The sequence below is a fragment of the Chamaea fasciata genome, unplaced genomic scaffold (assembly GCF_029207755.1).
Source record: "Chamaea fasciata isolate MVZ Bird 193981 ecotype frontalis unplaced genomic scaffold, bChaFas1.0.hap1 SCAF_6, whole genome shotgun sequence".
NCBI lineage: Eukaryota > Metazoa > Chordata > Aves > Passeriformes > Sylviidae > Chamaea > Chamaea fasciata.
The window spans coordinates 56538801-56554830 of NW_027094091.1; the positions used below are offsets into that span (position 1 = coordinate 56538801).

General features: G+C 36.5%; 1 protein-coding gene across 10 annotated transcripts in view; it reads right to left on the reverse strand.

The window, feature by feature from the left end:
- INPP4B (inositol polyphosphate-4-phosphatase type II B) overlaps positions 1-16030 on the reverse strand; it is a 293798-nt gene that overhangs the window by 89781 nt on the left and 187987 nt on the right. For all 10 annotated transcript variants that reach the window (XM_066186440.1, XM_066186445.1, XM_066186446.1 and 7 more), the window contains 2 exons: positions 10700-10847; positions 745-875 (listed from right to left, as the gene is read on the reverse strand). In XM_066186440.1, coding sequence (XP_066042537.1) covers positions 745-875; positions 10700-10847 — 279 coding nt within the window. The remainder of the gene's footprint in view (positions 1-744; positions 876-10699; positions 10848-16030) is intronic.

Sequence of the window (16030 nt, forward strand, 5' to 3'; positions counted from 1 at the left end):
ACTGGAATTAGAAATCTGACACCAGCAAGAAAGCAGCAACAAAGACAAGGCTTTTGTTGTAATTCAGAGCACACTTGTCCATTTCCTTATAGAATATCTCATAAATTGGGCAGAGAGAGATAGAAAGGCCTGCTGTAAACAGAAAACTTTGATCAAAATACAGTGATTCAGGAAATTATCCTGGTAGTCTTGTAAAACAGAAAAGAACTATGGAAGTTCCTTGAATGCCGTGTGAACAATCAAAAAAAAAAAAATTAAAAGAAGAAATAATGTGTTCTGCCGACTTTTCATCATCTTTTTGTGAATAAGGAATTCCCCAGGAGGAAAAGTTCAGCTGTCCTTTCTGCACATTTTTCACTGATGCTATCTTATTCCACTGGCATGTGGACACTACAGTACAATACAGACCCTGACCACAGGATTTATATTGAGGGAACAAGCTCTCAGTGCATATCAGAATCCAAGACCACCATTTACACATGAAAAAGAGCAAGGCTGGAAGTATTTAAGGCCAGGCTGGATGGGAGTTTGACCAAGCTTCTACAGGAAGCTGTCCCTGCCTGTGGCAGGTGGGTTAGAACTTGATAATCTTTAAGGTCCCTTCCAACCCAAACCATCCTAGGATTCTAAAATTTTTATGTGTTTTATTCCTGCTGAAAATGCCACTATTTCATAGCTAACAATCTAGTAAAATCTTAAATCTTCCAGATAGGAGGCTGCTTCCATAAAATCACAGATTCCTACCTGTATGCTTCCCAAGCTCTGCAAGAGTGTCCTGGTACATGCTCAACATCTGATCACAGTGAGCAATTACGCTTTTGCGCATGTTGTCCCAGTGAGGAGCAAGTTCTCCCAGGTCTTTAAGTTCCTGATTCCTGTACCAAAAGACAAAAAGAGAAGGCACTAATTAATTCATTAATGGATTAGGATTCATCTAAATCAATGTAAAAAAAAGTTACAAAACTTCAGGAAGATTTCCTAATTGAAATAAAATCTGTTTTCAGAATGTTTGTAGGCTCTGCTTTTCATCTCTGTTTTACAAGTACGCAGTAAAGAATGTCGGTAGATAATGCAGTAATTTTCATGTTCAAAACTCATCTGGTATAAATGCAGTAACCTTCAAACTGAAATACTATTTCTTTCACGGAGGAAAGACGGCCTCCAGGCTACAGAGAGCTGTGCTCAGAGCAAGTAGCTTTTTGTGAAGAAATATTAAACACTGTTGCAAAGAATACAAAGTTTGCTTTTCCTCCAAATCTTTCAGTATAGTTGTTTTGATACATTACTCTTTCGATACTTTCATACACCCTTCATAAACATATTTCTAGCAGCGTTTCTACAAAAGTCAGTTCAACCAACACACCAGCCCTCACCACATTTCTTCAGCATTCAAAACAAAACGTGCACACACAAAAAAGCCCAACACCAGTCCCCTAAAATGTCATGTGCAGCCTTACAGTGTTAATCAGGTCAAAACAGCAGTGCTATGGTAACCAAACATGGCACTGGGAATCCAAAAGGAAATCCTTTACTAAATTATCAGTTTTCCTGTACACCCTTGAGAGGTGACCTGAGTGAAATAGAGATAATTTGAATTTCCTGCACAAACAAGCTTAGTACCCTGGGCTTTCTGTTTGGTTTTCCCTCTTGCAAAGGAAGTTTCTCCTGTATCTATCCCAAAGCCACTTTGTGGGACCTGCTTTTAAGGCAAATAAAAGATCTTAGTCAGTCTTCAAACATCTGGAACTGTGCAGGAGAAAATATTTGCAACACAACCAGTTTTCCCCATTCTCCTTGGAGAATCAAGAAAAGTACTTCACTGCAATTCTTGGAAGTCTCCAAAAAGGCTTCCAGAGGACAGTTCTTGCACACAGAAAAATTACAGAAGAAAAAAGAAAAACAGGGGAGAAGAGGTGGAAAGAGGAAGGAAAAGAGCAGTGAGCCTGTAGCACAGGAACATAAGAGTTCACTTATGTGAGCAGCAGATCTGAACATTCTTCAAAAAGTCTGAAAATTATTTCTTAAACAGAACAGCCACACACTCGTACAATGATGTTTCCCCCATCATTATTAGCTTTGCATTACTGTGAACAGTGCTAGAATAAGCTCCATAGGCATAACTCTGCTCCTGGCGTAGATGACAATCAAAACCAGATTGCACTGGAAGCAGAATTAAAGCATTTCATTTATATACATCCTCAAAAATATCAACATGGAAACAAAGATTGCAACACATGAACTTGTTGAGAGTTTATACTAATGACATGATAACCTTTTGCCATTTAATTGCTCCTGAAGCTGAACCAATTCAACTTTCCTCCATCAATACTAACTGGAAATGCTGTAGCATAAGAAAAACCTGCCATGAAAGGATAAACCCAGCATTCTCAACAACCATTTTCCTTGCCAGTTTTTAGCAGTTTAACACAAGGTGTCCCTTTAAATTAAAATCTTAGGGCTTCCTTCTAAGAAAAGTGTGTAAAATTTGTCAGGGTATGCAATTTTGTTTATGCGTAGTGATAATATTTTAGCCTTTAATATTTATCGTGTCTGATTTAATAGTTTTAGCGACAATGTTTGGACCTGGCTGGCTTCCAAAACTTTGCTACTCCTTCTGTATAGGAATACAGTATTCTATCCAAGAACTATATCTCTGCCTCTGTCTAAGCTCATGTCTGGAGCTGTTGGTCTCAAGCTGAAGTTAAACAACAGCAGGAATAGAAACCTTTTATCTCAGACTAAAACATCCAATCAAACCCAAAAACTTGTTTAACTGGCTGACGGTGAGTTAACCCCAGTGACAGCAATAGCAATGGGCAGGGGGAGCTCAAATCCTTCAATATTAATTTTAATAGGTTTTCAAGAAATATCAAACCCTGCTCCCATTACTGGTGGCAAGGTTGGTATTTGTTTCTTCTCAGAAACATGTACAAATCACTGATGTAAAAATTCAGCTTTCGATGTGTCACAAAAAAGACACATCAACAATGCTTAAAGTAATAGTATAGTGCCATGGCAATCCAGAGCATATGCGGCAGGGAAACTTTAAAGATTACATTTTCTGAATTTATTTTCATTTTAAAATGCAGCAAAAACAAAACCATTAGAAAACAGGATTGCATGACAGACACTTCCTCAGAAAATAGCCTCATTGCACACTTTATATCTTTATTATTTTTCTAATAGAATTATAGAAGACAGAAGATTTAAATAGGATTTATGTCTTGTGGGTTTTTTACATTTTGTCACTGCTGTTGTTGACTCAACACAATTCTGAGCTATAGATGAAAAAAGAATTGTCTTTTCTATATCTAAACTCCATTAACAATACTCCACAGTACCAAGCTTTATTATTATTACTCCATGAAAGATCTTTTTCAAAAGTAAACAGAGTGGAAAAACATAATATTTTTCATCTTTGAAAGTTGATTGTTCATACTAATATTCACAATTTTAGAATTTTTTAAATCTATTTTAATACTTTTACGATAACTTATTTTATTGAATAACTTTAAAACCACACCTCAACCAGTAATTGTGTCAAACAACAATTGTGCCATAAAAAAAAATCAAACTTTATAATAGATACTGGTTCTACAGAGGGTAAATCAATTACTGATCCAACTTTTCAATGCGTCCATGGAACTTTGAACAGCCTGTCAACTGAACAGGAAGCTTAGAGCAAACTCAGTGTTGTGAAAATAGAGCTATTTATCATCTTATCCCCTCACTCCAAATCTTCTTTCAAAGTCTTTTCCAGACAATTGCTCTCATCACCGTGACAGATCTTGTGCTCTGCATCAACTTCAGCTCATCTTACAGAATGAAATCCAAGCTTTGTCTAGAGCAGTTTGTCTTTACTGTTCAGCTCCTCAAACTGCCTCCTGGAGAGTCTTTTCTGTCACTGCCCAGTGGAAACACCACCCAAGAACACGTCTGAGCTTCCACTGTCTCCTTGCCTTCATTAATCAGCCACATTCCTTGCTGGCCTTTGCATAATCTTTGCCTGTTTGTATCTAACCAGAATGTGGATGCAAACAGTCCATCCCATTCCTCAATCTCCGTCTTAAATAATAGCTAATTGGCTAATTTTTAACTCTGTTTTAGGTACATTCTGATTTTCATTAGCATTCTCTCCTTTGGTAGACACTAATTATCTTCCAGGAAGTCCACCATCAAGAAATGGCCGAGAAACCCAAGGCTCAGATGAATATTCTATCTTGGATTTACTAACTCATGCCTCTTGCTTTTTGAGAACACCTTAGGTGCATGATTACAGTAAACCACTAAAAGTACCTGAAAGAGACACAATGAATTTCCTGTATGATTCATCCTGGTAATTTCTACTTACACAGCTCCTGCTTTGTGCCATGCACTCTAATGACAACAGTAACAGGAAAAGACTTGCTCATCACTTCAGATACAACAGCTTAGAAGTCTGAAGGAAGCATATTCAGAGCTAAAATACAACCCCCTGATTTCTGAAAGGAGCACTTTGAATGAGTGAAAATTTTGCATCATGTTGCAAAATTATTTGAAGAAGTCCCAATACTGAGATCGAGTTTCTAATGAACTTGTTTCTGCAAAGCTACCACCGACAGTCCACACACCGTTGCCAACTGCACAGTGAAAACCTGTGGTTAGTGAGAATAAAACAAAATAATGCAAAACGTCAGCAAGATGTTAAGATGAGCGAGAAGAATGAAAAGTCCCTCAAAGAACTTTCTTGGGTGTGATCACTCGGTCAGAAAAGGAAACAGCAGAAACAGCCACTTGCATCATTAAGGACACAGCACAAATCCTGACAAATTGAAGGATGGAGTTGAAAAGACTGGTGCAATTAAAAGAAGAGGAGACAATTAAGAGAATATATGATAAAAGCACATAAACCAAAAATCCGTACGAAGACCAAGTAGCAATTTTTGATACATACATCTTCAAAAATCCAAAGATGTGATTCCTAGTGAAGCAAAAACATGCCAAATTCAAAACCTAAAAAATGATGTGATTTTGGCCTCCACGAAACAAAATTAGCTTCTGAAATCTGCTTTCGCAAAACATCAGAAGCAAAGACCTTAGCAGGATTCAAAACAAGATGAGACATGTCTGCAGATTATATTTGCAAAACTTCTACAATACCATAACAGCATAAAAATTCTGATTATTTATCAAACAGGAGCTTTGGAGTAAATATACACCATAAGCTTTGGGATATGACTCAATCACTCATAAGTAAAGGAAGCTTAAAAACTTCTTTCTAAGGAAAGGAGCACAGGAATTATTTTTCCTAACAAAGTTCACTTTAAAATGTATGGATAACCATTTCATCTTTTGTTGTTGTTGTTGTTAGTTTTTTATTAGAACAGAAGCAGATAAAATTACTCTCATTTTTCTTTGCTACAAGATATGCTTCTGTGATATATAGCCAATAAACTCCAGACAAACAATATAACATTCCCTCCAGAAATAAAATAATCATAGTTTTTTCACTCTTTTATTTCCAAAACAGGCAAATAATTATTATGGAGGAGTTAATCCTGTCTGAGGAAGCAAAACCAAAAAGCAAGCAAACAAACAAAAGAATAAAAGCATATTTTTTTTTCTTTACCAATAATTTGCCTTTAGAATCTCTTGAAAACAGTTGCCATTTTTGTCTTCTTACAGAATTTCCCAAAATTCTTCCAAGTTTTGGTAAGCTCGACCTGGCAGGCAACTAAAAAGCTACGAGGTAGGGTGTGCTTACCTTTTGCATGCCCTGAACAGTTGTTTAGAAACAAACAAATAAACAGAAGAAATAAAAAAAAAAACAAAGCAAACAAAAACAGACAAAAACATCCCAGAACCACATGCGCAAACTACCCACCCCAAAAAAGGCAACAAATACATTTAAAAATATTTTAAAGCCTGTTCCCCTATACATTTGAAGAAAATAGACTGGGGTTTGCAAAGCCATTATAAGATTTTATACTTTTCCTAAGAGCTGAAAATTTTATGTTCCTTTTTAATTTCTATCCGCCACCATCCCCTTTTTATTATACAAAAATTTAGACAATATATAAGCTAAATCAAACTAATTTCCCCTTTCCAGCCTTAAGACCTTTTTCCTTCCATTCCTGCCTTAAACGCTTTGCCTGCTAAACTCTCTCCCTTCCTTGGATATTTTATTACTTGGATTTATCTTTCAGAACCTCAGCATCCTCAAAGAGCATGATCATTTGGGGTTAATTGTATGATTTGCATTTAATAGCAGAGGATAATTCTCCTGCACCAGACAATTGCAGAGTCTCAAATTCAGTAATACTTAGAATGACATCTGTGGAATTTGCACTTTTCTCCTAAATTATATTTTAGTAATTAGCAGTAGTGTCTAGAATTGTTTTAAGATTTTTTGTTTGGTTATTTTTCAATTTTGTTTTGCCAGAATATAGTGGAATCAGCTTAAGACAATATTGTTTCAGTTCCATGATATGAGCAAAACCATTTTACTTTCACAGTTTACATTTAAAGCTTTATTTCCTTCTTTCAGCTTGGAGTCATATATGTGGCAAGATTAATCACATTATTAATTGAACAATTACTCAACCATTCAAACATTTTCCAGGTTTCTGCTTTCTTTTTTCCCCCAATTTATTAATCAGAACGCATCATTCCAAACACAGAGTAAGGATCTCTATGACACAAGCAACATCATAAAACTGTAGAAAGGTTTTTTAGTCCCCTAATACCTTAAGTAACAAGAATTGACAAAATTTTCCACTTGAATTTTGCATTTTTTCATCATATTGTGGGGAGGCTCTAATTTGCTCAATATGGACTTCCTCAGGGCACAAGTATAACACCTGGGAGTCACGGCAGCCTTTGCTAACTGGTACTGAATGATTTCTCTGGAGCCTGAAAACCTGTGTGGATCTTGCAAAAAAAGTCTTCTCTGAGAGGGCAGTCTCAATATAGAATGCAAGTTAGCATTTCATGGATAAAGCACTGCTGAATTGGAGGTAACGTTATGTGGAGGTAACTGTCACAAAAAAATCAGGTGATGTCACCCCATTCCAATGCAGTACAGCTTTAAACACCTAAAATCAAAGTAAAATCCAGAAAATTTTACTTTAGTCACCTCTGAAAGCCCCTCCTAGACTTTCACAGACTTCCAAAATTGGTTGTGAATAATGAAGTCAAGAGGAGAGAAAACGATGCAGTGTTCATTCATTACAATATTTTATCCTTTAGTTTATAAATTACCAGGTTTAAGACTGATCTTGTCTGATGAGGACAATTGTCTAAACACTGTTTACGAAAGTCAAGCTACACTTACGTTCATATACTTCTATTCCCTCTATGCAGTAACTGATGGAGAGTATGAAGAGAGGTTTCACATCCTTTTGATTGCATGATGAGGTAAACACTGCATTTTTGTGTATCTGAGCTACATTTCACTGACAGATTTGGGAACTTTTTAAATGTTGAAAACAAGGTACTTATGAGAAATAATGTGAAAATCCTTAAGTTATTACTTTGCGTAGTAACAGTGCCTCCCTGAATGTGGTTGGTTCAAATATCTTCAAAAGTCATGGTAAGTTTACCCAAAATCACTTTTATTAAAGGCTATCACTTCTTATCAATACCACACTTTTGCAATGTCATTGCTGAAAACCAAGTCAAGTAAATTCCAACATCCAAATGTCCAAAAATATCAAAGCCTACTCCCAACACATGGCATGGATGCCTGGGGCTCCATTTTGCAACAGAAGTTGTGTAATAAGAGGAAGTAGGAAAAAAAATGTATTTTTCAGAGAGCCCGAACGTTGTCATTATTCCAAAATGTTAACTGAAAGAAATAAAATACAGACAGTATAGATTTGCACAAAAAAAAAAAAAAAAAAAAAAGGCTAGTTTTGATGGGACAGGAGAAAGCCTGCTGATGTAGGAGAAAGCTTGCATGTGTGCTTTGTACTCTGGAGAGAAGGTTTTAAGTTCAGTAATTAATATTTGAAATTTGCTTATGAGCTGTGATCACAAATGCCACGGGCCAAATTCAAGTATAGGTGGAATTTCCTCTCAGTCAAATCTCTTGCTGTGCTGATCCAGTTAACACTGGTGGCATCCACAACTGCAAGTTTCAATCATATAGATCAACCAACTTTCTGAAAAGTTATGATAAGCTAATTCTTTTTTATAATCATTAGGTTCAAAGAACCACTTGGCTAATCTTGCATGACACATATAAAATATCTGGACCAGATTTGGGTAAAGAAGTATTAAAAAACAGCAGAAAGGGCTCATTGGAACACCTCAAAGAGGAAACAAATAATTTTGTAATAAAACCCAGCAAAGCAGACTGTATGACCCTTACCAGGACAATAAAAATTACCATATAGCTCCTACTAAAATTTCTTTCAGGGAGGTTTGACGGATAAAATCTTTAATTCATGCATTTCTCTAAAAATATTACTTCATGCTGAAACCCAAAGTTAAATACCCTTAGAGGTTACACATTTCAAAGCATCATGTCAGTAAATGAAAGAGTTTGGTTAACAATGAATACTGGAGTTTTAGCAAGAGATAAACAATCTGAAGAGCTGTGAGAAAAGGGAATTTAAACTACAATTTATAATGAATACTGAATAGGATTAACACTTACTTGCATATTTTTACAGGTAATTGCTTCAGACCTGACTATATTGAAGCCAAAATAAAAATAAAATGAAACAGTCTGAGTATGGTAAGAAGTGGCTTCTGAGACAAAAACATTTGTCCTTTTATACTAACTGGTGGGAAAAGACACAGAGAAGAATACTTCAGAAGAGAATAGCCTGAAGATGGTGCAGTGTATGATTTTTGTGAGCACAACTCCTACTCTAGTACCGTCCTCCTCACACACTTTACTAGATTACAAGTGTAAGAACTCCACAAGAACACACATCTTCACAATTATTTTGAAATGGAAAGCCCAGACAAAGCTGAAGCTCCAACCCACACTCTTATATGATGATAGATGACACAGAGGGCCCCATTCCCACCATCTGCTAGTATTTTATGAGTCGCTGCTCCTTGTGGTTAGTCTTATCTCCTCCCTCAGACTGCTTCAATCACTTTATCGCTCTTTCTTTCACACCCACACTTTATACTAGGCTTGAACAGCTCAATCACACTGGCAATCAGGAAAATCAGAAGCACTACTCTCAGTCTTTGTGCAACTTTTAACTTCTGTTTCTTTCTCAAATCTTTTCTTTATTTTGGTGGGAGAAAACCCCACTGTGGTGATTTTTTACTCTGAGTTTATCCAGGGAGGTGAATTCTATAATATGAAATAACAACAAGGGCTGTTATTTGCATTATGCCTTTGGAGAGAATAATGCAGTCGTAGTAAAAGTGGTTAAAGTAATCCTCTAACATTTAAAAGGCATTTACCCATGGGGCAAATGAAAATATGGGAAGTGCATGAACTGTGAGAGTCAGCATAATCTATTTTTATTGCTTACTAAAAACAACCTTGCACATAAGTATTCTCAAACAAGATGAGGCCATAAATGCCTAAACACAGTACTAAATGAATAAAATAAAGTATTATAACAATTGATAGGATTTTTATAACCCATCATCACCATGCATAAGTATGTATCAGTCCACTGACTTTATTAAAATCAAGATTCCAGTCTCCCACATGCTGTTCTATTGGCATAAAAACATCACACAGAAGCAACAGATGGGGTAAATAAAAAAAAATAAAATTAAAAAAAAAGAAAAAAAAAAAAAGAAAAAAAAAAGAAGAGAAGCTTCCTCTGTAAACCACAACAGGAAGGAATTGCCTGAAAGTGCACAGGATGGCTTTGGGATGCAACGCTAGGTCACAACATGACTCTTATACATGAGACCAGATGCCCATCTACGTGTGAAGCAACTTTCATGAGGAAGGAGGCAATATCTTCTACATCATCCATTATCACAGGAAAAAGAAAGCATTTTCTACAGGGTAGCCATGGAACACTTAAAATACAGGAGTTTCCCCAAATTTCATCAGCACAGCTTACAAGGATTCAAGGACAGCCTGCCATTTTAATCACTGCAGTGGGAAAATGGACATATAAAGGATTTTTGGACACCCGTGTTCCCTATTCTCCTTTTTCTCCTGGCCACGCACATTGCAATGATTCTCAGACATCTCTCCTGGTTACAAGGCCAAACATGAACTAAGGTTTCAAACAAACATTACTTTGGTACCCTTTTCTTATGCCAACTAATTTAGATTAGCTAGAGGAATGTCATTTTTATCCTCATTGCTCCTTTATTCACGACAAACTGGTCATTTTCCACTGCATAATGTTTGTCCATGCTATTAACTCTACCCAGACACATAGCCAAACACACCACAATGTTGTTCACAGCCCTGTCATTTGCTGATTCTTTATAAAATGTTAACATTCCAGAATACTGATATTGTTAACCAAATGGTGGACTTCACAGATTTCACCTCATGACTGCACTTCAGCACAGTTCATTGCTCAGAACTTAGGAGGTCACTGGAGTTCTAAAAATTCTGAGCAGTCAATTCTGTGGCTCAGTTACAACTGTAAATTCTTAGGAGGCAGAAAGTGCCCATTTCACACTGCAAATTACTATTTTTTAGCTCATCATTTGCACGATTCCAAGTCAGAAAAATAAAATCTAGTACTTACTATGAAAGCTGCTGCTTCTTCCTTACCTTCTCATATCCTCCTTTATGTGCAGATTTATTAGTTCTTTAGGAACATGGAAAGAGAGAGTAGTCTCAGCCATCTGTTCCCGGATCCGCATCCACTTGTTGTCAGAAGTAGGGAATCTGTATAACTTACAGACTGGGTTTCTCAACACTGCAAAGAGCAAAAATAGTACCATTGCTTTAACTGTGGTTATATGACTCTGAAAAATTATGACCATAGCCTGCAAAAATTAATGTATCATTTTCCCCCTTGCGTACAAAATTGACTTTAGAACCATTAAAATTCTACTAAAAACTTTTAATTTTTATTTCATGTTTATGTGGAGGACAAAGTATTACTAGGACATCAATAAATTACATTTTACCAGCAAAGCAGGTAATCTTTGAATTTAGGTCTTCAAAGTTGTGAGAATGTAAATTACATGTAATGTAAATCTCTTTTCTTACATTTAAGCTGAACTTAGGAAAAACAGAATGCACAAATAAACAGTGACCACCATTGCTTAGCACCTGCTAGAACCACTCACAATTCCAATAAATTGCACAGGACTCAGAGTACAGCTGCATCTTCCCCTTGACATGCACACACAAATCATTAACATAAACAGAAGGTGTGCTTCTACATTAAGGGGAATTTAAACTTTGACCATGTGAGTTACCTTGATCATTGATGTGGTCAAGACACTGCTACGACATAGAAATAAATATAACAGCCCTGTCGATATGTTCCACACGCTGTTTTCAGATCACTATTGCAACATGACCTAAGAAAATCTCATTTCTTGGTATTTTAGAAGATTATGGTTAAAACCCATCGTGTTTTTTATTTTACGGTTTTCACATGTTGGCTACATTTCCATTCAGATCTTACAATGATGCTGTGTAATGAAGGTGGGAAATTTCTACTCTCTCCTTTCTATCTTTTTCTTTTTTTACCCTGCTCTTGTTTTCCAGAAAGAACAAGCAGGGGAAAAAGCTGAGGAAGAAAAAGCTCTGTCTGACTACTTTGATAAGTTTACTTGGAGACAAATGATTGTCATTTAACGCACATGTCCACAGCATCCTAACTGGGAATGACTTTGGACAGCCATCCAAATCCTCCACTGGTACCTTTCTGTCAGCCTTCTGGAGAAAGCTGCCTTCCAGCAGGCTCCCACTGATCTGCTGCTGAGTGGTCTATAACTCAGAGGAATGCATTCCCCATGCGTGCTGTGGGCAAACTGCTGCTGTCAAAATGACAGCTCCTAACAGACATTGCAACTCACGACTCCCTGACACCATTAATGTTTAGGTAGGCTGATTTATAGAGAATGAAAAATGAAAGGTACACAAACTGTCTTGTGTATCTAAGCAATCAGGTTTTTTACCAGAAATCCTTTAGGAAAGGCCAGGGATTTAAATATACCGATAATAAACTCATTGCTGGCAACTCTAAGAAAGGAACAATGTTTAGGTAGTTGTACTGCTCTGTATTCCCATCACTGTACTGAGATGTCTTACATCATTAGTCTTTGATGAAAAATTCGAAGGCTCTTTATAGTCATTTTGCCTTTAGTTGTGATTTCACTTTCAAAAACTAAATTCTGACTTAGTGTTATGAAAAAAGTCAGAGATGCTTGACATCTCTGACATATGAAAAACAACAATTTTTCTTTACTACTAATACCCAAAATATCTCAATGTTCAAACATTTTTCCACTCAATTTTAGAGTTTAAGGGTCCTTGCCTCACAGATTGAACTACAGAACAAATAATCTCCAAGTCCTGTGCCTAAGATCAGCTTTCAGGGTGTTCAGGCTTTACTACAATCACTTGGTTAAAATATGAGGCAATGCATTTTTCCTATTTTCCTTCTCTTTTGCTGAGTTTCTTGTAATCAATGAAACCAGTCTCGTCAAGAGTATTAACAGTTTCTGTCAATTCACAAAGCTGATACATGACACCAATCATCGGCCATTAACAAGGCAGGGAATGCAAATTTTCAAATGTCAGGGAGAGCTCGGGAAACTAAGGGCTAATTCAGGCCTGGCCTTAAACAGAAAACCACCAAACCAGATGATAATTTTGGGTTGGGTTTGGTTTTTTTCTGTTGTGCCCCCTGATCAGTAGGGAGCAGGCTGGTACATATTACCAGGACATTTTAAATGATGATCCCTCAGACACAAGACTATTTCCTTTCTTCTACCTTTTTATTTCTACTTCCTAAGGAGTTTATGAAAGGATTTTTTTTCCAAGAACAGCCCTTAAATTCACGCTCAGAATCTATTACACCAAAAAATACCCATTAATCTGTGAGAACTTAATGCAAATATGTAGCTGAAAAATCTCTTTCCTACCATCTCCCCCGTTACCACCACCATCCCAAAGAAAAAAAACAAACTCCAGAAAACCCATCAAGACCGCAGCAAGGGACAAAGAACACTGAAAATATGGATCCAAAGTTGTGACTTTTATCGTTGCTAGAATTATTAAACTCCTCTCCAGGTGGTAGCTGAATTTTCAGGTCTTTGATTCAGATCTGAATTTTCAGATGGGGATATCCTCCAGTGTGTTGTAAGTTTTTTAAAATGGTGAAATTGTATCTCCATGAGCATAGGAAGAAAATTTCATTTACAAACTCAGAATAAAAGCCTGGGATTTTTCCCTAAAGAATCCAAATAATTCCAATACGCAGTATTGCTAAACCTTAAGATTGTCAATAAGAGCTGCATAGTACTTGATGTTTTCCTTATAAACAGAACCACTGAAGGCATGAGATTCCATAAAAATCTCAGAACTATCTTCCTTTCCAATTACAACAATAATTAATTTCTAACTATAACAAGTTGTCTAGAACAGAATTCTAGAAGGCATGTAAAAGCACCCAAAGAACAAGAATGGCAAGACTAGGATTGGCTTTTATAAAAAGTATGAAAATTAGTGGAAGTTTCATAAGCATAATCCTTCCTGTATTTAGACAGTGATCATGAGAGGCATTAAAAAACACAAAATCCACATGAACTGCAGTGGTTAAAAAAGAGAAAAGCCTATTTTAAAAGCTTTTCTCTATAGCATCAAGCCTAAAAGTCAATGCCATTTATTTACCCATCCATGTTTTTGGACATTCTCATTTTTAAACATGAAGACCTCTGTGTTTTTTATTCCATGCAATATCCTTCACATTGCTTCCCCTGAAAGTAGAATAAAAAAATAATAAAAGATTGAATACTCTGGTTTTATTGTCATTCCCTATTGAACATAGATCAAAGCATGTCTCTGCCATATATTAATTTACTAACAGTGTTTCTATTTATATCTTTCTTTGTAGCATAGATATATGATGTGTATTACCTCAGGAATAATAATTACAGCTTTCTTAATTTTGCTTAATTTCAATTACTCATATTCTCTTTTTTATTTAGTATGCAATTTGTTTACATGCAAACAACTGGCAAACTCTCCACTATTATAAATAAATAACTGAATTTTGAGACATAAATTCAATCTCTTGGGGTATAGATGGAATAGTGATAAGGCTCTGAAATACACTACTCATTCCCACTCACTCAATAAGCATCTCATAACTCACTGGAGGGCTGTGAATTCCCTATCCAAAGATTTAAATTTCAGAAGAATGCCAGTGTGCTTCTATGCCTACAGGCTTAAGGATTCACAGAAGGGTATTTTTTTCCATTTCATCATTTTGAAGGCCTGATAAACAACAAAAAACAGAAAGCACCAGAAAGCTTTACAACAGTATACACATGTACTAAATATGTATGTGTATGGAATACATACTGTTCTGAGGGTAGTTCCATATGAGCACAGCAGGGAAAGCAGTGCAGGAACTGTTGATGTTATCAGGTTTCCTGACACTTCTACACAGGTGCCCATAGGAGAAATCCAGTCTGTCTCCAGGCAAGACGGAGAGCCTTAATCCACAGGAAGCCCAGTCATGGAAGTATGCTGGGCAAGAAGTCTGATGGGTTGGGGAAAGAGGCTGACAGTATAAAAGGAGAGCTAAATTTCGTAAAAAAGAAATCGGGAATTCAATGAAAAGAGTGGGACTGCCAAAACCTGGAACCACTGCCTGGTGTCAGCAGGAAAGTCAAGACGATGCTGGATGAGAAGAGAAAGTCACAAGTACAGGAAACAGACTGAAGAGTAATTATTTATCAGAACAAACTTCCTGTGAGTGCAAACTCTTTCCAATATCCTGCATGCTGTCATTTCTTGCATATGCACCTGCAGTTCTGCTCTTTCCCCTCAATTCTTTAAAAAAACTCCTGAAACCCAAAAATGACCAAAAAAAATAAAGCCCTCCACGGTATGTTTGACTTTACAAACCCTAGCAGTGTTGGGTCGGGTTTGGTTTTATACTGTGTTTATATATGAGAATAATAAATGTGGAAACAATGTCTAAAATCACGTGCAAATATTGTTGACAAATTAATCTAGACTTCAATCCTCCTAAAACTGACATCTACCTTGGAAGTTCTAACAAAATACATTCGCGACCTACAGCATTTTCCCATACAAAACGAGTCAACAAAAACCCCAGTCAAACCCACAGAAAGAAGGCAACAAATAGAAAAAAATCAGTCGTGAATCAATATGGTTCTCTGAACAGAAATGTCATTTCAAGTCCCACTAATCTGGATGATGTGCAGAATCAGAATCAAAGAACTGCACTGAGTTAGACCAAATCCTTCAACTGGCTCTGAATCTTGTCTCCAAGAAAAGTCATAAATGGACAGCTAGAGACACAAGATATCCCTCCCTGCCTCCAGCTATTTCCAGTTCAGGAATTTCTGGAGCCAGATATAGTTCCTGTACATTCAGTAATTCTCTATTAACACCTTTCTCACTTTAATTGATGAAAATAAATGGTAGTCCTGTAGAAGAAAGCTTTTCAGTTTCTGATCTAGTCTCAACAACTCACAGAAAAAAAACTACAGCATTCATGTATATATGGAAGAACTTAATTTTTGGAGGGTTTCAGCGCTTCCTTCAGACTGCAAAGCTGATTCAATAAGTCTGCCATGTCAGAGAAGTCAGATGAAAAAGTTTCAGTAAAGGATTTAAAAGGCTGTAAAACTTCAGTAACATTCCTCCTCAACTGTATGCAGCAAACACCGAATTCTTGACAGCGCTGTGGTTTCAGATGACCCATATAACTTATTTGTGACATTGTTACTGCAGAGTAATGGAGATTCATAAACGTGGGCTAATAAAAGTTTTATGGTGCAGCATATCAGCATGTAATATTTCTCAGCATAATGAAAGAGAAATAGATCTAGTTTAACACCATGCACTCAAGCCCAAAGTTGACCTAGAATTGAGAACGCCTTGCCA